At 37.8% G+C, this 22,784-nt stretch overlaps 4 protein-coding genes across 6 annotated transcripts in view; all 4 read left to right on the top strand.

The window, feature by feature from the left end:
• LOC117429107 (claudin-4-like) overlaps positions 1-22,784 on the top strand; it is a 74,327-nt gene that overhangs the window by 45,362 nt on the left and 6,181 nt on the right. The gene's annotated exons all lie outside the window — the stretch shown is intronic.
• Positions 4,979-10,780, top strand: LOC117429395 (claudin-4-like). The gene is made up of 2 exons (XM_034048821.3): positions 4,979-5,591; positions 9,556-10,780. Exons 1-2 carry the CDS (start codon positions 5,101-5,103, stop codon positions 10,193-10,195), a joined length of 1,131 nt encoding a protein of 376 aa, XP_033904712.2. The 5' UTR covers positions 4,979-5,100; the 3' UTR covers positions 10,196-10,780.
• On the top strand, positions 13,074-18,521 carry LOC117964231 (claudin-4-like). Its single transcript, XM_058998105.1, has 2 exons — positions 13,074-13,582; positions 16,587-18,521. Exons 1-2 carry the CDS (start codon positions 13,118-13,120, stop codon positions 17,241-17,243), a joined length of 1,122 nt encoding a protein of 373 aa, XP_058854088.1. The 5' UTR covers positions 13,074-13,117; the 3' UTR covers positions 17,244-18,521.
• LOC117430471 (claudin-4-like) lies at positions 20,592-22,176 on the top strand. The gene has a single exon (XM_034050521.3). The coding sequence runs from the start codon at positions 20,687-20,689 to the stop codon at positions 21,317-21,319; it is 633 nt and encodes a 210-aa protein (XP_033906412.2). The 5' UTR covers positions 20,592-20,686; the 3' UTR covers positions 21,320-22,176.

The raw sequence follows: 22,784 nt of genomic DNA, 5'->3' as shown, positions 1-22,784 counted from the left end.
GCTGAATGTATGTAGTTATTCAGACTGCTAATTGTGTGCACTGCTTATAGGAGGGGCTCAAAGTAGATACACCAGTAGATAGATATTAGATGAACTGTTCTTTGAATGGTATCATACAGGGAGCCAAAGAAAGGTATGATTACCCATATACTACTGTGCAGTCTGTTGGCACCTACTGTGGGTTATTGCACACTGGGTGAACCATCTGCCTTCTGGCATCAACTTCCCAGCACTTTAAAAACTCTGCTGTACTGTTCTGATTTACACGGCTGCACATACTTACCCTGTAATAAAAAAAGCCCCTTTAACTGTGTCTCACAGTCATCTCCTACCGTTGTTAAAAGTTAGCACTCGTTGCTTCAAAAGGACAAGGCAATGGGCCAGCAGTATGTTCTTCTAAGTGGTCGGCAGCAACCTCAGATAAGCAGTAGTAATGGATCCAAGTTGTCTAACTTGTTGTTCAAATAATTGTGCATGAAAAAACTGTACCAGGACCAGCTTACTTTCACAATGAATAAAGTTTCATGGTCCATGCAGTACTGTGCAGTATACACTTGCACTTCACCAAATCACTAGCCTGGATATAAAAATCTTCACATTTTCATAAATTGTGAATTTTGGATATAGATATAAATGTATGTTATAATGCTCTAGGTGCGTGAAGGGAAATGCTATAACTATCATATATTTATCGTCAAAAACTAATTCACACATTCAGCTGCATTAAATCATAAAAAAAAAAAAAATCTTTCTAATGATTTCTGATTTCTGTAGTATGACAGGTGGTTAGGGTTTATGGTTCTTTGGATGCCTGCCGTGGTATTAAATTGTTTGTAGATTATGTTTGTATAAAACTAAAAAAATAAATCAATGAAAGTGAATGCTTCCTTCGCAGCCACAAAAACATTGAAAAATAGTACGGTCCCCAGGTACTGACACAAAGTTCAGACTCCAGATCAAGTAACTTGTTTTCAGTTCTTTCTGATCCTCACATTACAGATCTGTGTGTTCTTAAAAAGTCACAAAACAATTGAGGCATTGTGGAGTATGGAGGTCCTCTGGTCCTGCGCACTTCAAAAGTCTACTTTACTGTCTCAGTCTCTTTAGAATGCGCTGGATTTCGGAATATGAACCCAGAAACTTGAATCTTGAGCATTGCCTCTGGTCTAAATTTTGCCTTGACAGACTTGGAATTCAGTGTATTTTTTATTTATTTTTGTATCACTGATCATGTGTAGCCCTGTACATTACACTGCACTGCTGTTTACTGCAGAGAAATGAGTACATTGTTATATTTTTTGGGGCGTTGCTGTGTGAAATCACACGTAATCAACACTGTAAAAACATACCATTTATCATACCTCTAGTTTTAAAATAAAATCAAGAATTTTATGGGATGTTAGGCTTTCATTGGTCAGGTAGCAGGATGACCCCAGGACCTTGTAACTAGTGCCATTCACACCTACTGTATGCAAAATGAATGTGTAAATAGGGAAACTCAGCACAGCACTCTCCACTTCATGAGACCAATAACAGATCCTTCACACGTTTACTCAGTTATACAAGTAAACACATTTCAACATTGAAAACGATTGAAAATGTCATTGCATTTACTAAAGTATCGTTTCCCTTATGAAAGTTTACCATGGTATTTTGCAAGGTATTTTTTTCAGTTTTCCCATGGTTATACCATAGTTTGCCATTTTTTTATATGCTTTGACATACCTCGCTATTCTTTACAATGCTTGCCTATGCTTTACCATGCTTTCTTACACTCTGCGATGCTTTTGCTATGGTAAACTTTTATAAGGGTTAGCTTGCAATTGTCTTTTAGTGTGGAGCAGTATGGTTTGTGAAAAGCCAATGTTTTAAACTTGCACCATATCTTTATTTTCAGATGAATAATGTTAGTTATTTGTTGACCATCCTGTGCCAGCATTGTGCAGCTCAGTGTAAAGGACCAGGGCTCTCTAGATCACATTCTACTGGTCGGTGCGCACAAAATCCATTCAGAGACTTTGTTAGTACAAAGCAGGTGCAGCAGTATGCTAGTCTGTACTTGGTTACCAAAACACCCAGCCAACAGAATTTTATATTGTTGACTTTTTTTTTCACGGCGATCAGTCTTGGATGAGTGGTTTCACTTCAAATGAATCATTAACTGTATCCTTTCACCTGGTGCTCATTTTAAGTATCATCGAGTTTGTTAGTTTCAAGATAGAGGATAATCCACTTGTTTTTGTATTTTGAATCATAACTTGGCACGTAAAAGAAAAAAAAACTCATATTAAAATGACTCTATAGTAATTAAGCCAACATTTAATAGGATTTGCTCCCATGCATTCCTCCCTGGTATTGATCTAATAATATCCTATACCTTTATAGCAGGCAGGCGTCTAAGACATACAAAAGGGGCTTGTTCACTATAAGTTTACACTTGGTTTCCAAGAAGACATGTTGATGAACAGAGTATTGATGAACAGGTTATTAAGTACGGAAACTGTAGAATTATCTGAGAACTAATTATGTCAGGCACATGAAAAACATTCCCCTGCTTTCATACAGGAAAATGGAAAAATGTTTCATGCAGATGTGCTTTTAAAGGTTATTATTATTAAGTCTCCACAATGATATTTTCCTCTCAGTTAGAATTCATTGGGCAATATGTTTAGAGTGTTGATGTGAATAAAGCTGCAGATATCATCCTACAGCTGTTTGTTTACTCTTTGGTCCATTTGTTTTCATCTCAAATTATTGCATTTTCCGGTTCCAAGTCCAGGTCCAGATTGAATGATCAGGTCTTGGGCTTGCTTTGAATCCGAGCAAAACGCTCTTCACCCTTATATGAAGCTGGGTGTACTGTACTCTTACAGTTACAGCACAGCAGCAAAGTGTTGTAATGCTTAGTGAAAGTTGGGGAACACCTAGTTGATCGAGGCAAAGGACTGATACAAATTGAGAAGTCAAGTATGGTAAACCCACCTTTAAGCAAAGCCAAAATATGGTTAATTGTAAAATCTAAAGCTTGGATAGGCTAATTGGTTCGAGGATTTCAGCTTTTTAGAGTGCCTAGATGATTATCAATGTCTTTGCATCTTTATTTCTTATTGTTGCCATTTTAGTTCCTAGTCACAGGTGCTCGGCAACCAGGGGAAGTTAGTTAGTTCTGTATTGTGCTTGCTAGATTGGCAAAGGTCTTTCTCTACCGCACTTGTTATTAACTTCTTGTTTTGGTTTTTTTTGGTTTTGAGAGAGAGTATGTAAAAAAAAAAGGTTTGGGGAGAAAAAAGAAGGAAATGTGACAGTGTGGGCTTTGAAGTAATTTACAAATATGGGACCATTCACTTTCCTTCCCCTGCTGTATCAGGCTCTAAGGGATAAAAAACACCCAAAAAACACCTGGCAGCTTGAAGGTTAAAACATTTGCTATTCTAGTCATTCAAGCATTACCACATGTTGACACTTCTCTGGCAATGCTTGTCTTAAAGGCTGTGCAGCCTTTGCCTCCCTTTTAATAGGTTTAGTTACTGAAGAAGCTGAACGAACAAACACACTTGCCTTGTTTGTTTTCTTTCTCCTGTTTGAATCACGACAAGGAGTGTCCTCTTATGTTTATGACACAGAGGACACACAGTCCCAGGTTGTTTTGGTGTTCCTCCCCCAGAATCTCTTTCTGCACGTTTAGACTTACAGTAGTTAGAAGGTATTCTGTACATGTGAGATCCGACGGAACTTGTGTATCAAACAGAATTATACGAATAAGATGGAGTGAAAAACAACAGCTAGACAACAGCTAATAACAGATATCAGTCTTAGAGAGCAATTAGCTATTAGAACAATGGGTCTTGAGAGTTGATTTGAAGCGCGCGATTGTGGGAGCTGCACGCCCATTGAAGTCTGTGTGTGTGTGTGTGTATATATATATATATATATTATAGAAAAGAGTTGGAAGAGCTGCAGTGAGTGAATTAATTAAAGTGCAGTACTGTACAAACTTGGTGTAATACTCTTTAGTAAACATGTAATGACGGCTCGGATGCACAGGTGGGTCTCAAGTCACATGAACTTTATTCCATGGTTTATTAGTTCATATTAATGATGTTTATTACTGTTCTCCTGCACTAATCTAGCACTCTGCTGGTGTTGTACTCGCTGTGTCAACCCACACACTCTCTGTCTAATCTGTCCGGTTCGTGATTCAACTTTTTTAATGTGACTACTGGTTACGTTGTATTACTTAAAGGGGTCGAAATGCAAAAACACGTGCTTTCAAAGTTCTGTTGACAGGCTTGTTATGCTGAATAACCTCAGCTTTAAATCCAGTTGAACGAGAATTATTTTTTCGTTTCTGACTCATTGTGCAGTGCAATGATGAACTATCTATTTCGAGTCCACAGTTCAGTCAAGTGTCGAGTTATCCACTAGTCTTTTTAACAATTTTGATCCCTTTGGTACCGGTAATAAGTGTCGAGTTACGAGTAAAACGTGGTGTTGAATTAAAAAAATATAAATGACAGGATGCATATATTCTATATGGTGAAAATTCGGGACCATTTGAGTTATCCACCAGTCGAGTTAACCGAGGTTAACTGTATTTATAGTGCAGTCAACAGCAACTGGAAAATGTCATTAAATGTGTGTTTGTTTTTGTATGTGAAGATTGAAACTATAATGCATAGCCAAAGTGTTTGATTTAGAAAGTTACTATTCAAATGACAAAATCTAACTATCCCAAGTATGCTTGAACAGGAAGCTGCTATATATGGTCAAGGAAGATGAAGCCACACCCCTTCTTGGTTTTCAGGTTGCATCATCCTGTTCACTCATAAAAGTATGAATATATAAATGGATCCAATGTCTGTATTGTTTTTTACACTCCCAGTGTACAGGCATAGAAGAAAACCAGTTGGGCTAGTATGTTCACTGGCAGCAAGTTTCGATGAGAAAACTCCACCCCTAGGAGTAGCATATAATTACCAGCTCACTCCTTTTCAGTAAACACTTTTAAGGCCACTTCTCTGGGGAAACACCATTAGTAGAGCATTGATACTGAGTTTTTGGAGCTTTTGAAGCAAAAGAAGAAAACCAAAAAACAAAGCCATGGCTGCTGTTGGGATTCAGATTCTGGGCATTGCCCTAGCCATAATCGGATGGATTGGAACTATTGTCATCTGTGCTCTGCCCATGTGGAAGGTGACGGCTTTCATCGGCAGCAACATTGTGACATCTCAGACCATCTGGGAGGGACTCTGGATGAACTGTGTGGTGCAGAGCACCGGGCAGATGCAGTGCAAGATCTACGACTCCTTGCTGGCTCTCCCTCAGGATCTCCAGGCAGCCCGGGCCTTGGTTGTGATTTCTCTTTTGGTGGCCATTTTTGCTCTCCTGCTGTCCATCGTTGGAGGAAAGTGCACCAACTGCGTGGAGGACGAATCCACCAAAGCCAAGATCTGCATTGTCTCAGGCATCATCTTCATCATTGCTGGAGTCCTCACCATGATCCCTGTCTGCTGGTCTGCCAACACCATCATCAGGGACTTCTACAACCCTTTGCTCACTGATGCCCAAAGAAGGGAGCTTGGCGCTTCATTGTACATTGGATGGGGTGCTGCCGGTCTTCTGATCCTTGGAGGAGGTCTGCTCTGCTGCAGCTGTCCCCCTCGGGATAACCAGGCCTACGCTGCTAAATATTCTGCTGCCAGATCTACAGCTACAAGCAAGGCTTACGTGTGAAACTTAACAAGAGTTAAAGAACTGACATTTTGTAAATGGACTTCTGCTTAAAAGTTTCAGGTATGTCTGAGACAGACAGTGCCATTGTGTGTGTTTTTTTATGTACACAGCTTTGTCCTTTCACATACCTTTACCATGTTCCCTGTTTTACTGCGAACAACAAGGAACTGCTAATATATGATATTTGTTCTGGGTAGAAAACAGCCGCCACTAACAGCTTTTGCCAGCTAATTTGTAAATCAAGGGCATTCATTTCTAGAAGCAAATTCACCAAACAAACTTCTACAACAGCCCAGCATACAAGTGGACATTTGTAATATTTGTATTTTGAATTTCACCACTGTGTTTTCTTTTTTTACTAATTAATTAATTGTATTGTTTGGCTACCCATGTACATTTAGCTTTTTAAAGAAATATTTTGTATTTTGAGTCATTTAGAAATGTTACAAATAAAATTACAATAAATACAATTATATTTGTACTTCACATCTGCATTTGTTTTTGTTTATTTTATTTTTTTTACTTATCTTTAGAAATTCAAAAAGATCTTTAAAGTCAACACAATACAACAGTTTGGTTGGCAAGATTAAATTCATTATCCAATCATATCAGAAGACTTTTAAAAGATGTGGTAGTAGACATGTTATTCATGCTAATATTCTGGAATGTAATTATGTGGTAAAAAGATTCTAGCAAGATTATTTGTCAAAAGTCTTTAACAGTGTAAATAAACTGTTATTTTTGTCAAAGCTCTTTTTCTTTCATTCTATTACATACTTCAGACTGAATTATGCATAACTTGTCACAATCGAATGTCAATAGAATTCTAACATTTAGTGACTTAGATGAACCAATTAATAAACAGCAATAGTCCAACAGGATCGAAAATGGGTGTGGGTGTATCAGTGGTGGCAGATGGCCAAAAAAAAATGTGTTAAAATGGTTAAAGAAAAGGGCTTGTAACCAGAAGGTTCCCGGTTCAAATCCCAGCTCAGCCACTGACTCACTGTGACCCTGAGCAAGTCACTTAACCTCCTTCTGCTCCCTCTTTCGGGTGAGACGTTGTTATAAGTGATTCTGCAGCTGACGCAAAGTTGCAACCCAGTCTCGCTAGAGAAACGTTAACAGTTTTCTCTTTCAACTTTCAACCAGGAAGCTTTTGTCGAAATTCTCTTTTTATATTTATTTTCTGTAAACATTAGTGTATGGATAATCTTGTTTGCTTTTAAACCAATTAAATTGTTACAAAAATGTACTATTCTTTATTTATTCATTTTAATTCTGTACATGGTCTTGTTGTACTAGTGCTAAAATATACACTGCCTTTTTTCTTTATATATTCACCCGAAACCTCGCTTAATACAATTTTATGAAACGACATGTCAGCACTGTGCTTGCATCCAGAGCGCGTCTGCCGATGAAAATAAAAATACGGCTAAAAACAAAACAGTATTCGGTTCAACAGAGATAGTCAGTAGCTTAAAAGCAAATAAGCTAAATGCTCCGTGTCTATCTGTGTAGTTTGAAATGTGGACGTTGAAAAGAATTGTGGAAAATGTCGTTTTAAGACCCTGAAATATACATTTGCTTCTACGACGCGATATTGGCTGAGCGCCGCAGAGCAAGCAGGGGCGTAACATTCAAATTTCAAACTACGCAGCTTATTGTTTTTGTTATTTTCATCGGCAGATGTGCGCTTAACCAAAAGAAAACTTATGAAAATAAACCCCTGCACCAAAATTAAATCAGTCAAAAAACGTTATTATTATTTTCCAACAAAACAGCGTTATTTTAAGACGACTGTGAACGAGCCAGTAATCAATAAAACAGCAGTATATCCAAACATTTTAATAAATCAATTACCGGTATGTAACAAGATGTATCAGTTTGATTAATAACCTGATTTAGTTAATATTGAAACATACATCAAAGTACTCAATATTTTAACTGTTAATAGCTAATTAGTCACAAAAACGTATTCACCAAAGGCATCCATTGATTTTTTTTTTAAATCATTTAGTCGCCGCCAATTATTTTTATTATTTTCTCCCAATGTAGAATGTCCAATTATTTTTAGGCTCAGCTCACCGCGAAGATGAACACACGCTGTCCTCCGAAGCGTGTGCCGTTAACCGCCCGCTTCTTTACACACTGCAGGCTCGCCATACAGCCACCTCAGAGCTGCAGCGTCGGAGGACAACGCAGCTCTGTGCAGCTTACAAGCAAGCCCGCAGCTGCCCGGCCAGACCACAGGGGTCGCTGGTGCGCGGTGAGCCGAGTACACCATGGCCGACCGAAGCACTACAATTTTTCTACAGTTACAGCTGCCACCGGCGCCTGCTTTTCACTATTAATAGAAAAAAAAAAAATACATGTCATTGATCCCACGGCCCACCCGGGACTGTGTCACAGTTTGGGAACCCCTGCATTAATCAATTAGGTGGAATGGAATTCAGGTAAATATCGTGTTTAAGTTAGTGAAAAAAAAATAAAATAAAATAAACGCAACAAATCCAATACATAAAACACACGTAAATCATAGTGATAATTAGTGTGCTGTGATTATATAAATCAATGTGAACAAGGGAGAAAAAAATAATAAAGTAGAAATATATTATTCCAAAAATAAATACATTATAGTTTACACCTGTACCAATGACCTGTCACAGAAAGGATAAGAGTTAACATAAATAAATAAAACATGGCTTTATAAGGCTTTGGGGGAGCAGTGTGGAGTAGTGGTTAGGGCTCTGGACTCTTGACCGGAGGGTTGTGGGTTCCATCCCCAGTGGGGGACACTGCTGTTGTACCCTTGAGCAAGGTACTTTACCTAGATTGCTCCAGTAAAAACCCAACTGTATAAATGGGTAATTGTATGTAAAAATAATGTGATATCTGTATAATGTGATATCTTTCAACAATTGTAAGTCGCCCTGGATAAGGGCGTCTGCTAAGAAATAAATAATAATAATAATAATAATCTATTAATGAGTGTTGCAAGATAGTGATGTAATCAGGAAGCTTTTCTGGACCCTGTGCATTGTGACGTGTTTGTGCAGCAGACACACCGTGGGGTTTCGGTGCTTCGTTATGTTTCCATGTTTTCCAGTCTAACCAGTTACCGAAGAAGTTTGTCAAAACATTGGATCACATTTTGAAATCTTTTCACATACTGGGAAATATTGGACAGGATAAACAATAGTGCAGTTATTAAAATAAAAGATTTGTTTTTAGAAATGGAAGTTTATTTGGAAGTATGTATACTATTAAGTGTTTTATTGGGTTCTGTTTTGTTAAATACTTCTGTCACAAAGCTCTTTAAAATAAGACCTCACCTGCCATTTTAGGTATACAGACAGAAGTGCATTTTAATATCTTTATATTAAAAGTATGCATATAGTTTATTTGTGTTACAGCGATAGACAGTTTCACTGAAAGTATTCCGACAGTAGCCCTACATTTCAGTGTCAATGTTTTTGTATTAGTCATTCTGTGATAGTTCAAGTACTAGCTTCAGCATTGGTTGTTTCTGTTTCTTGTGTTCCTGCTGCCGTGACTCATTTTGATGTAAATTCATACAATGTGTCTCAGGTCTCCCCTTACCATCCTCCCATTGTGTGTAACATAAAAGAAAACCAGTTGGGTTTGGTTTTCTTTCCTCACAGCAAGTTTCTGATTGAAAGATAAGAAAACTTCCCCCTCCCCCAGACAGAGGCATATAACTAGCAGCTCACACCTCAGCAGTGAACATTTTTGAGAACACACCTACTGTACCAGAGCCTCTGTAGCAGAGTTATTGAAGAAGACAAAAAAACAGAAAAGCATTCTGATGGCATCTGTTGGGATTCAGATTCTGGGCATTGCCCTAGCCATAATCGGATGGATTGGAACTATTATCATCTGTGCTCTGCCCATGTGGAAGGTGACGGCTTTCATCGGCAGCAACATTGTGACATCTCAGACCATCTGGGAGGGACTCTGGATGAACTGTGTGGTGCAGAGCACCGGGCAGATGCAGTGCAAGGTCTACGACTCCATGCTGGCTCTCCCTCAGGATCTCCAGGCAGCCCGAGCCTTGGTTGTGATTGCTCTTTTGGTGGCCCTTTTTGCTCTCCTGCTGTCTGTCGTTGGAGGAAAGTGCACCAACTGCGTGGAAGACGAATCCACCAAAGCCAAGATCTGCATTGTCTCAGGCATCATCTTCATCATTGCTGGAGTCCTCACCATGATCCCTGTCTGCTGGTCTGCCAACACCATCATCAGGGACTTCTACAACCCTTTGCTCACTGATGCCCAAAGAAGGGAGCTTGGCGCTTCATTGTACATTGGATGGGGTGCTGCTGGTCTTCTGATCCTTGGAGGAGGTCTGCTCTGCTGCAGCTGTCCCCCTCGGGAAAACCAGCCCTACTCTACTAAATATTCTGCTGCCAGATCTACAGCTACAAGCAAGGCTTACGTGTGAAACTTAACAAGAGTTAAAGAAGGGACATGTTGTAGTTGGACTGTGCGTATGTGTCAGTTTTCTACCTTCTCCTGCCTTTTTGTTTGTGTGTAATTGTGTGCTTTCATCTGCTTTGCTACTTTGTACATAAAAATGCTAACATATGGTACTTCATTATGTTAAAAAGTGCCACTAATACATGAATTTACTGGCTAATTTGTATATCAGGTACATCTAACTGCTAGCATTTGCAAGTAAGAAAAAGCAGGGAAATATTTTACAGCTTTAGAAATAATTACATTTTTGATGGCCGTGCTCAAAATAAGTGTTTATTTTATGTATAAAAAACTGTGAGAAACAACTTGGAATAGAAGTTTGGAACTTTTAGAAAGTTTTCTACAAGAGCCTAACTTATTTTTGGAAGCTAGTAAAGTGGAAGCATTATTTTTTAAATACATTTCAGAATTTTAGCAACGCAAACATTTAATTTGTGATTTTTCAGATAACCATGCTTATTTAGTTTATTAAGAAACTTTTTGTCTTTGAGTAGATTCATATTATTGGATCGACAATAAAAAAATAAAAAAAAAACATTTTATATTTGCACTTTTGTGTCTGAGTTTGTCAGAAAACAAGGATTTTTATCTATCTGTGATGAAGTTCACCAAGCAGGGGAGCAGGACACACACAAAGCAGATGTATCACTTCTTCTTTTATTATGTTCTCACAAAACACAAAACAAACAGAACTATCAAAACACGAGAGGCTTCTTGCCGTTCCCTTCTTACTATTCTTTTAGCAGAACACATCCAAGACGGGTTTTGCTCCTCTGTTTTTTTTTTTTTTACGTCAACTGGCATTTTTGTTAGTTTACTAACTGTTAACAACTTGCTTACTATCATATGTTTTTAAAAACAGTAACCTGTTTATAAACTAATAAAAAATAATAGCTAAAACTGTTCATCAAGCATCAGACTACATTAGGGATTATAAATCCCATTTTTATTCTTTAAAGGGACTTTTAAATTTGTTGCATTAGAAATGTTTTGCAAATAACACCAGGCTTGATATTATTATCATTATTATTATTATTATTATTATTATTATTAATAATAATAATAATAATCATTTTGTATTGGTTTATAAATTAGTGAAGAATAGGAAAGTCGGTAAACAATCAGTTGTTTTATTGGTCAGTCACTAATTATATATCAAAGTTAAGCATCAAAATACTTTAGCCTGAAACAAACATTGATATATGACACTAGTGTAATGTATTCATTTCTAATAACATTTTCTAGGAATACCGCCTTTAATTCAAAAAGTGTTTTAGACCGATTATATAGACAATTTTTAAAATACTAAAAGAAATTCTATAAGTGCAGCTACACTGAAAAGTACTGTTAGTACTGATGTTTTTTTATTGAATTTCTTTTAGTTAATGTTTCTTTTAGTATTTCTAAACGTACCACTGCTGAGTGTTTTAGAATTATGGATAGAAAGTTAAGAAAACCAACATCTAGGACAGTGCATTCGAGACTTTAAAAGTAGTTTAACTAGGTCTGATTCAAAGCTTCAGATAAACACAGTTAGTGAAGACGTTTGGGATTCTACAGCTGGGGCACTGACCTGCCTAAATAAGTTGCAAGTCATCATTTTGTCTTGAACCAAAGATGCTCCAAGAGCATTCACACTTCCAGGATCGTTTACACATAAACCTTGCCTAACCTTAGATCACAATTTTACCCCAAAACCTTTAACTTAATCTCAAGTACAAATTAACAACCTGATAATAAAAATCAGCTGACTGTGCTAAATAAGGCCCTTACCTACCTATGTTGCTATGATGCATTCCATTAGGGTTTATCAAAGAGTCCATCCTGCTGCCATGCTCCTGTGTGACGTCGAATGACCTCAAACATTAAAGGTCATATAACAGTTGTTTTATTGTGATTTTTTTTTTCTCCCTGCATGGTCTATATCTATACTTAGCTGTTGCAATATGGCTTTTGTTATGGTTTTTATAAGGAAGTTTAGCAAATTATACCTTTTCTGGCAGGCAGAGCAAGATAGAATGTGATTATATGAGCACCAATTTGGTGCTGCAGGACACTTTTTCCCCCTGAAATGTCTGACTTGGTAGCAGAAGCACATTACACCCCCAAAGCTATACTATTGTAATTGGAAATGCAATGACTTATCAAACAAGAATCCATTCTCTTCAACACTACATGTACGGTATTGCAAAATGTCCAGTACAGACCCCTTCAGGTAAGATTCAGGCAGTGCCAACATTGTGATTATTAATTAGTCATTTAGCAGACACTTTTATCCAAAGCAACTTACAGAGACTAGGGGGTGAACTATGCTTCACAACTGCTACAGTCACTTACAATAGGACCTTGGTTTTACGTCTCATCCGAAGGACAAAGCATAAGGAGGTTAAGTGACTTGACTTGAGTTTGGGGGTTGCAGCGGTGAGCCAGGTTGAATTGGACATTCCAAAATTGGGAGAAAATCTGGAAAATGAATAAAAATAATTGTTTAAAAAAAAAAAAAGTTTTGGCTACTTCCTTCATCAGTGTGCGTAACACTGACGAGAAGGCATTGAACAAGTTGTTTACTTTAATTAGTCTTCTACAATTTTTTAATTGAGTGTTTGCAGTAAGGAATGAGGATACATGGTATTTTGGTCACCCAGTGCTTCTATTACACTTGGTAAAAGATTTTTGGATGTTAAGGGTTGATCTGATTGTATAATATTGTATTATAACAAAAACCTGTTCAGCCGGTGGTATTTGTAGCTAGGTATAACCTTGTTGTGAAAACATACATCACTTTTAACATAAGCACAGAAGTTATCGCTCACATCATCTCCGAGAACTCACTCTTTCAAGCACGTCCAAGCCGGATTTATAAAAAGAAAAAAGAGCAAGACGTTTTATGATGGCATCTCTTGGCCTTCAGGTTTTGGGCATTGTCCTAGCTGTGATTGGATGGATTGGAACCATTGTCATCTGTGCTCTGCCCATGTGGAAGGTGACGGCTTTCATCGGCAGCAACATTATAACATCGGAGGTCGTCTGGGAGGGCCCCTGGATGACCTGTCTGGTGCAGGGCACCGGGCAGATGGTGTGCGATACTTACGACACCGTGCTGGGTATCCCTCAAGATCTCCAGGCAGGCCAGATCCTGGTGGTGATTGCTGTTTTTTTGGCCATCATAGGTCTCACAATGTCCTTTGCTGGAGGAAAGTTTACTAACTGCATGGAGGACGAATCCACCAAAACCAAGATCTGCATTGTCTCAGGCATCATCTTCATCATTGCTGGAGTCCTCACCATGATCCCTATCTGCTGGACTGCCAACACCGTCATCAGTGACTTCTACAACCCTTTGATTCATGATGCCCAAAGAATGGAGCTTGGTGCTTCATTGTACATTGGATGGGGTTCTGCTGCTCTTCTGATTATTGGAGGAGGTCTGCTCTGCTGCAACTGCCCTCCTCGGGATAACCAGCCCTGCTCCGCTAAATATTCTGCAGCCAGATCTACAGCTGCAAGTCAGGCATATGCATACAACTTACCTTAAGCTGAAGAAAGAAGGGACTTTTATTTTTAGTTGTAGTTTCTGTTATTTTTATCAGTCTACTTCTCACTTTGTATGTCTAACTATATTTTACTTGGATAAGGCATTGGGGTAGGTAACCTAGGCTCTTCCATTCCTTTCTATTATAGGGCTTTGTTTCAGCAAGAGCCTAATTATTCAGTTGACCCCAATCAATCCAACATAGGGAGGCTGAACAAAAATACTGCATTACAGTCTGTGGGATTGTCTTGTTCTATAACAACATTCTGAAAATTCTGGACATTTGATTGTGTAGCTCCATAGAAGATGGAATACAATTGATAAAGAAATATTGTTTTTTAAAATGTTATATACAGTATATAGCAATTCAAGAAAAGAAGAAATCAAGTGTGTATTACAGATATATACCAAAGAATATACAGCTATGGCCAAAGGTTTGCATCACCCTGTAGAATTAACTAATTTTGCTTCATAAAGTCGAATGAAACTTGTTGAACAATGTTACGTTAACATATTGAATTACATACCGCTTTGTAGTTCTCTGTATACTTAACAGAAACTTGCCAAAAAAAAAGAAAAATTTGACATTTTTAAATATGACATGAAATTCTGTACTATGATTATGGCTTCCAGGTAGACTTTTGCAATGTTATTTTGTAGTTTCTTTGATTGCATGTTAAATGAAATATCTAGATTATGTTCATGTAGTTTTTAAAATTATGTCGGAATCCTAAAATTCTAGGTGATGCTACATTTTTGGCCATAGCTGTACCATAGTATTCTCACATCAAAACTAATAAGTGTGAATTGAAACTGGAACGAAATTTTAATTGTTTGATTAATCCTGAGTTGTAACTGATTCTGACTGCCTAATACAAATACAAATCCTGAACAAAAAAGACAAACTGTTACAGTCCAAAAGGACCTTCAACACTGGATCTCGTTGTATTGCCTAACTAACAACAAAACTGATATAATTTAGTATCATATCAAGGTGGTACTGTACTAGGGAATGAGCATTTTACTGTATATATCATGATATTGATAATTTTTGCAATCACTGTGGTTGAAAAATGTATAGAATACATGGAATGGAAGTATATGAAGCATTTATCCCAGTAATGTGTTTAAAACGTGGTTCTTAAACAGCCCTTAATGGAAAGTTTTGAATGTTACAGAAATGGTGAATTTTCAAATAAAAAAAAACAACTGAACAAACAAAAACATATTTTGTCTTTTCTTTCAGCTTTTGGTTTAGACTTTTTTTTTTTTTTTTAAATGATGTTGATTGTCTCGTGTTTAAGGCATGCGTTCATGCACGGAATAACACTTCTCACAGTCCCCTGGTGGGCGAGTAAGAGGATACCAATTCATAATGAATGCATCCCATATTCTGTACATGTGATCAACACCAGCAGGGATAAGCCACAGCTGGATTTTTACAGCACCAGGGAATCAGCTTGGATTTCATCAGTAATTCTGGGATATCCATGGATAGGTGATTAATGCAATCCAGGCGATTCTCCAGTGCTGTCAAATGTTCTACAAAAATCTAGCCCCAGTGTATCGGTAACAAGCTCAGGTGTGTCTTTTTAAACTCACAGTTAAACCAGGACTGGATCAACCTGCTATGCAATGGGAGTCATATTCCCATCCATGTGATTGAGAGTTTTAAGTTATGGATGAACCAATATTAGTAAATACTGTACAGTAGTTTCTGCGTTTAGGAACACCTCCTAAGAGAACACTTCGGCTTAGGGAACAGCCGTGTGGTTTCCCATTGGAAATGCTCCACCTAAAGAAACAGGAATGTGTTTTGTGACCTGATAGTTCATCATCATCAAAATCAAATTCAAATGGTTTATTCAGTCTTTTCCAAACTGACTTGTCATCGCGAGAGTAATCTAGAGCTGCTGTTGCATTTCTTTTAACATGTGTGTAGTGCTGTGTTAATAACCGTTGTGTTAAAATTAATTATTGTATTCATAATTACTGTTAGAGCCGCTGCTGCGTTGTTACCGTGTGTAGGGGTGTTTTGTTTAGTTTTTGCAGTTTATTTGATTTAAAATGTTTGCGAAAATTGTATTTTCACTCAATGCATAGTCTATGTGAATTCACAATATTTATTCAAATGAATAAAGGGCAGTTTAGATTAGGTTTATTTATAATGTTACAGGTTTAAACATATACAATGTTTTTAATTTGACATTTTCCCCAAGGAGTGCTAGTGGGCTGCAGTGCCTAATGCAGCTTAACAGGTGAATATCATGTTTAAATTAGTGAAAGAAAAAGAAAAAAAAAACTCCAACATTTACATAGTGATAATTAGTGTGCTGTGATTATATAAATCAATGTGAACAAGGGAGGAAAAAATATTAAAGTATAAATATATTATTCCAAAAATAAATACATTATAGTTTACACCTGTACCAATGACCTGTCACAGCAAGGATAAGAGTTAACAAAAATAAATAAAACATGGGTTTATAAGGCTTTGGGGGATCTTTTAATGAGTGTTGCAAGATACTAGCTTCAGCATTGGTTGTTTCTGTTTCTTGTGTTCCTGCTGCCGTGACTCATTTTGATGTAAATTCATACAATGTGTCTCAGGTCTCCCCTTACCATCCTCCCATTGTGTGTAACATAAAAGAAAACCATTTGGGTTTGGTTTTCTTTGCTCACAACAAGTTTCTGATTAAAAGATAAGAAAACTTCCCCCTCCCCCAGAGAGAGGCATATAACTAGCAGCTCACACCTCAGCAGTGAACATTTTTGAGAACACACCTACTGTAACAGAGCCTCTGTAGCAGAGTTATTGAAGAAGACAAAAAAACAGAAAAGCATTCTGATGGCATCTGTTGGGATTCAGATTCTGGGCATTGCCCTAGCCATAATCGGATGGATTGGAACTATTATCATCTGTGCTCTGCCCATGTGGAAGGTGACGGCTTTCATCGGCAGCAACATTGTGACATCTCAGACCATCTGGGAGGGACTCTGGATGAACTGTGTGGTGCAGAGCACCGGGCAGATGCAGTGCAAGGTCTACGACTCCATGCTGGCTCTCCCTCAGGATCTCCAGGCAGCCCGAGCCTTGGTTGTGATTGCTCTTTTGGTGGCCCTTTTTGCTCTCCTGCTGTCTGTCGTTGGAGGAAAGTGCACCAACTGCGTGGAGGACGAATCCACCAAAGCCAAGATCTGCATTGTCTCAGGCATCATCTTCATCATTGCTGGAGTCCTCACCATGATCCCTGTCTGCTGGTCTGCCAACACCATCATCAGGGACTTCTACAACCCTTTGCTCACTGATGCCCAAAGAAGGGAGCTTGGCGCTTCATTGTACATTGGATGGGGTGCTGCTGGTCTTCTGATCCTTGGAGGAGGTCTGCTCTGCTGCAGCTGTCCCCCTCGGGAAAACCAGCCCTACTCTACTAAATATTCTGCTGCCAGATCTACAGCTACAAGCAAGGCTTACGTGTGAAACTTAACAAGAGTTAAAGAGGGGACGTTTTGTAGTTGGACTGTGCGTATGTGTCAGTTTTCTACCTTCTCCTGCCTTTTTGTTTGTGTGTAATTGTGTGCTTTCATCTGCTTTGCTGCTTTGTACTCTATTTCTTGTAAATGACAAAACAAAATGCTAAAATATGGTACTTCATTATGGTAAAAAGTGCCACTAACACATGAATTTACTGGCTAATATGTATATCATGTACATTTAACTGCTAATGGGTAAATATCTGCAAATAAGAAAAAACAGGGAAATATTTTACAGCTTTAGAAATAATTACATTTTTGACTGCCTGTGCTCAAAATAAATGTTTATTTTATGTATAAAAAAAACTGTGAGAAACAACTTGGAATAGAAGTTTGTACATCTGACACATCATTATTATTATTATTATTAGTTTATTTAGCAGACGCCTTTATCCAAGGCGACTTACAGAGACTAGGGTGTGTGAACTATGCATCAGCTGCAGAGTCACTTACAATTACGTCTCACCCGAAAGACGGAGCACAAGGAGGTTAAGTGACTTGCTCAGGGTCACACAATGAGTCAGTGGCTGAGGTGGGATTTGAACTGGGGACCTCCTGGTTACAAGCCCTTTTCCTTAACCACTGGACTACACAGCCCCCATCATGACATTAAGAACCTGAATTGCATGTGGTAGATGCTTCTTGGTTTTTGGTATTTTGCAGTGAGTTCTTGTAAGAGTGACCTTACTCAGCAAATTGGCTAAGTTTAGGGGTGGGCACCAATATCGATATTTTGATATGATATCGGTATCGTTCGATATCGATAATAATTTCCATATCGCGGGATTAAAAAAAATTCACGTAGGCTCGCAGAGACATACTTTTTATTGCTAATACTGCTAAAAAAATACAAACGCAGTATAATCAAGATACAACAAACCCTAAACATACCAATCATTGTTAGCCTCTTAGGCAAGTCTTAAGTTCCGGATATTGATGAGAGTGATCAGTTTCACCTTGTTTTAAGTATCTAACCATGTACCATTTTGTTTTGTCCTTTGCCAAAACTTATCTGTGGTTTTTTTTTTGTTTTGTTTTTTGTGAATATTCCAATTGTAATATCCAGTTAAATGTATCATATTATTATGTGAAAATTGCGATTTCAGGGGCTGAGAGGAAATTGTGAAATTAGCCCAATACCGCGACTTTTACAATATTCTTAAGAAATAAAAATAATTTCATAATTATTTGTATTTCATACAAAAAATAAATCACATTAACGAAACTGTACAGCTCTGCTATGTGTCTGCGTGTAATATTCGCCATGCACACGGTGCTGTGCAATGTTTATGTCATTTGACTATATGCAATCTAAGCGGGAAATTAAAATACTACACACTGTAACAACAAAATGAATGTCTCTAAAAGGGCTAAAAATGTGTCTGCAGCAGACCACGTAAAGCAGTATCCAGCAGGTGTTTTACACAGCGATGGAGGTAAGCTCTTCTGTACATCCTGCAACGTTACTGTAGATCACTACCGAAACTCGTCTGTTGACAGGAAGTATTCACCTAAAGAGAAAGGCGGAAATCCAGAGCAGTACTATGACTGCTTTACTTCCAAAGAAACAAAAAATGGTGATTTCCATATTCCAAAAGTACACTTATTAAATTTTGACCTGACAGAGGCATTTGTTTAAGCAAATATCCATTTTGAAAAATTGGACACGCAAAAGTAACGGAAATTCTTCATACAGAGTGTAGCAAATGGTGGAGCGGTTCCTTCATCGGCCCAGCTGAGACATCAATACTTACCCAAAGTTGCAGAGTATCACAAGCAGGAGATTATGGAATTAGTAAAACAGTCTGGTTGCTTGTCAGTGGTCACACTGACGAGTTGACTGATGCACAAGATCAGTATGGGTCAGACGTTTCATTTGTTTTGCAAGACCTAATGGTTAACATGCACCTGACGTACTAGAACTGAAAGCTGTCCTTGCAGATACACTTTACCTACAGACTATTAATTATTACAACACTGTTTCACAAGCTATTGTAAAGTGCTTGAGTAACTTTGATGTTAATTTTAATGTCAGTGCATTTATCTGTATATTTGCTGTTTCAAAAAAAATAAGAATCTGTACACGTAATTTATAACATTTCCGTGCACATTCTGCGAAATATGACACTTTACCCGTAACACAGCTGTGAATTTTAAAGAAAATGTCCGCGATTTTCACAGGGTCTTAATTATGAGAGCAGGAAAAAACAAAACAAAAACTCTGTTTCTTCAAGTAAAACTTTGCAGTAAACATGTTTTTATTTTATTTTAAGTGTGTATTATATTTATAGATATCATTAAATCATGAACTGATTGAGACCTGGCAGAAAGTTCAGTTGAGTAATATAGGTAACAGTTGGAACAAAGAGCAGGAGGATTCAGGACTTCGAGGAACAGTATTCTGCACCCACTACTCACTTTTGAAAACAGTAAACCAAGGGGGGCTGTTCCACTGCAGGGTAAATAGGTATAAAAAACAAGAACTACTTTAGTTTCTGGAGGGATGTTTCATGGGACAAATTAAACAACTTAAAACTGGGTAGAAACAAACACCACCCCTTAAACTGATGGAAAATTACTCCAAATATGCACTAACTCAATCAGCTCAATTCTGCATCTTCAAAAAGAACCCCTTGTGATAACATTTCTACAACAAACATTCAATGCTTATCTGAAAGCACTTAGTAAAGCTGACCTCTTTTGTCATAGTTCATGCATGTTTTAATTAGATAAGACTTATTGCATTTATCACACTGGTGTAATCCTGTGTCTTATCGTGAACGTATTAGAGTTGTGTCACTGAAGGCTCTAAAAAAATGATGGGATGTTTGAAGGAATGCTTTCTTCAGGATTGTTTTTTTGGTAAGAGCTTTTTGATGAATTAATTCACATTTTCAGTTAACGAAACCTTTTCTTAGCGGATTTGAGTTTTCGAATCGGGCCCGGAACACCCTTGAAACAAGATCTGGAGCCAAAACCAGACACCAGCAAATTATATTTGAGTGTAAATGACACAGGATTGTGGGGCACTGTTATTCACATATATTTAGAGAAACGTGTGATGTATATGAACCTGGCTGTAGCCATCCTAACTTTCAGTTTAATGAAGCGACTTTATGTTTTGGCATATAAGTCGTATTTCTCAAGGACTGACCAGGGTTACCCCTATCCCCTTATTTTGCTCAACATAAAAGAAAACCAGTTGGGCTGGTATATTTATCAAGCAGCGGGTCATGGGCATGGAAAGAGAAAACCCCACCCTTCAGGAAGGCATATATCTACCAGCTTGCATGTCCTCCAAGAACACTTTTGAGGTCACTTCTCAGGGGGAAACACACCTTTACGATTCTTTGTACCAGGTTTATTAAAGTAAAACCAAGAAGCACCTTGATGGCATCTGTTGGGATTGAGATTCTGGGCATTGCCCTAGCCATGACTGGATGGATTGGAACTATTATCATCTGTACACTGCCCATGTGGAAGGTGACGGCTTTCATCGGCAGCAACATTGTGACATCTCAGACCATCTGGGAGGGACTCTGGATGAACTGTGTGGTGCAGAGCACCGGGCAGATGCAGTGCAAGGTCTACGACTCCATGCTGGCTCTCCCTCAGGATCTCCAGGCAGCCCGAGCCATGGTTGTGATTGCTATTTTGGTGGCCATCATAGGTCTCATGATGTCCATTGTTGGAGGAAAGTGCACCAACTGCGTGGAGGATGAATCCACCAAAGCCAAGATCTGCATTGTCTCAGGCATCATCTTCATCATTGCTGGAGTCCTCATCATGATCCCTGTCTGCTGGTCTGCCAACACCATCATCAGGGACTTCTACAACCCTTTGCTTAATGATGCCCAAAGAAGGGAGCTTGGCGCTTCATTGTACATTGGATGGGGTGCTGCTGCTCTTCTGTTGCTGGGAGGAGGTCTGCTCTGCTGCTCCTGTCCGCCGCGATATGGCCATTCCTACTCTGCCAAATATTCTGCACCAAGATCTGGAGCTGTAGAGAAGGCATTTGTATAAACCTCTGAAGATAGTTGATTGTGTATATCTAGATGCCAGAGAAACACGCAAGGCTAAATTCTCAAAGCTGTTTACTCCAAATCATCAGTACCACATTTTTTTTCTCGGAAAGAAAAAAAAAACCATCATTTGTATTTCTAAACTGAATAATAAAACCACTTTAGACTAATCGCAAGCGCCTAAAATAAATATCTCAGCTGTTTATTTCTGGGTTGGTAACTTAATTGGGTGCTTTTCTACTATTTAAAAAAAAACAAACATGATAGATAATTTAGCCCATGATGTATACGCACCTGGTTATAGCCATGCTTACTTTTAATTTAATGAGGCCCTCTTATTGCTCAAAGCTTGACCGAGGTCACAGACAGACCTTATTTTGCTCAACATAAAGGAAAACCAGGTGGGCTGGCAGCTGAACTCATCTCATTTTGTAGTGGGATTCAAGTTTCGGGTAATTCCTGGCGGTGATCTATCTACCTCCCACTTTTTCATGTCTATTGTTTTGTTTTTTGTTTTTTTTCTGTGTAGTATTGTACTTGGAAATATCTCTTTTCATGACAGAAAACAATCTGGACTAAGCTAAGCAGCTAAACAAAAGAACAGATTTTTTTTTGTATTTGTAAAAGAAATTCAGTGAGCATATCCAACAGGTAAAGAAAACTGAAAAACATCAATCCATTCTAATAAAATAAGCTATAATTTAAACAGTAGTAACTTTTATGATTTGCAGTAACCGTCCATTATATTGTTTAAATTGTAAATTCCAACATGTTTTTTTTTCTGAACATATGAATATGAATACTCCTATTTTTGAATGACATCTGTTTAAAAAAATAAATAAATAAACTAGTGATTAATATGGTCTATTAATCCTTGTATATTTTAAATAACGGTATTTCGTTGTGTGTGTGTGTGTGTGTGTGTGTGTGTGTGTGGCTGTATTAAAATGTTGCAAAATTAAAAATAGTAACAGTTCTTACAAAAAAAAAAATCTGTTCTTTAGCCCCTAGTGTAGTACCTGTATAATAACCTGACAAACACAAAAAGTAAAGGAATTAAGTCATTAGATTTTACATTCTGGTAGTGATCATTTAGAATGATATACCAAAATACACCTGTATACCTTTATTCTGTAATAGGTACAAAAAGAAAAAAAGAAAAAATGATTTATAAACTTGAACGCAGTTATTCTAAAGCAAAGCATATCATTTTTGTTTTCTGTTATCAGTTGAACAGATCATATCACAACTAGTACAAAACCACACATTTTCTGTAACTTACTCCAATAGACAGTGGCCTTAAAACCAGGAAAGCAAGATTAAAACGAGAATTTCTAACTGTTCAGGAATAAATAAAAAAATAAAAAAAATTGGAGACAGTGGGATTTTTTTTTAAATGGCAGCCCTTTACAAAATGGAAACTCATTTCATTACTATAGTACTGCAGAATCAGTGGGGTGTGCTGA

Source organism: Acipenser ruthenus, chromosome 24 (assembly GCF_902713425.1).
Source record: "Acipenser ruthenus chromosome 24, fAciRut3.2 maternal haplotype, whole genome shotgun sequence".
Taxonomy (NCBI): domain Eukaryota; kingdom Metazoa; phylum Chordata; class Actinopteri; order Acipenseriformes; family Acipenseridae; genus Acipenser; species Acipenser ruthenus.
Note: the sequence above shows the minus strand (reverse complement) of the source record. Positions and strands in the feature narration are given on the sequence as shown.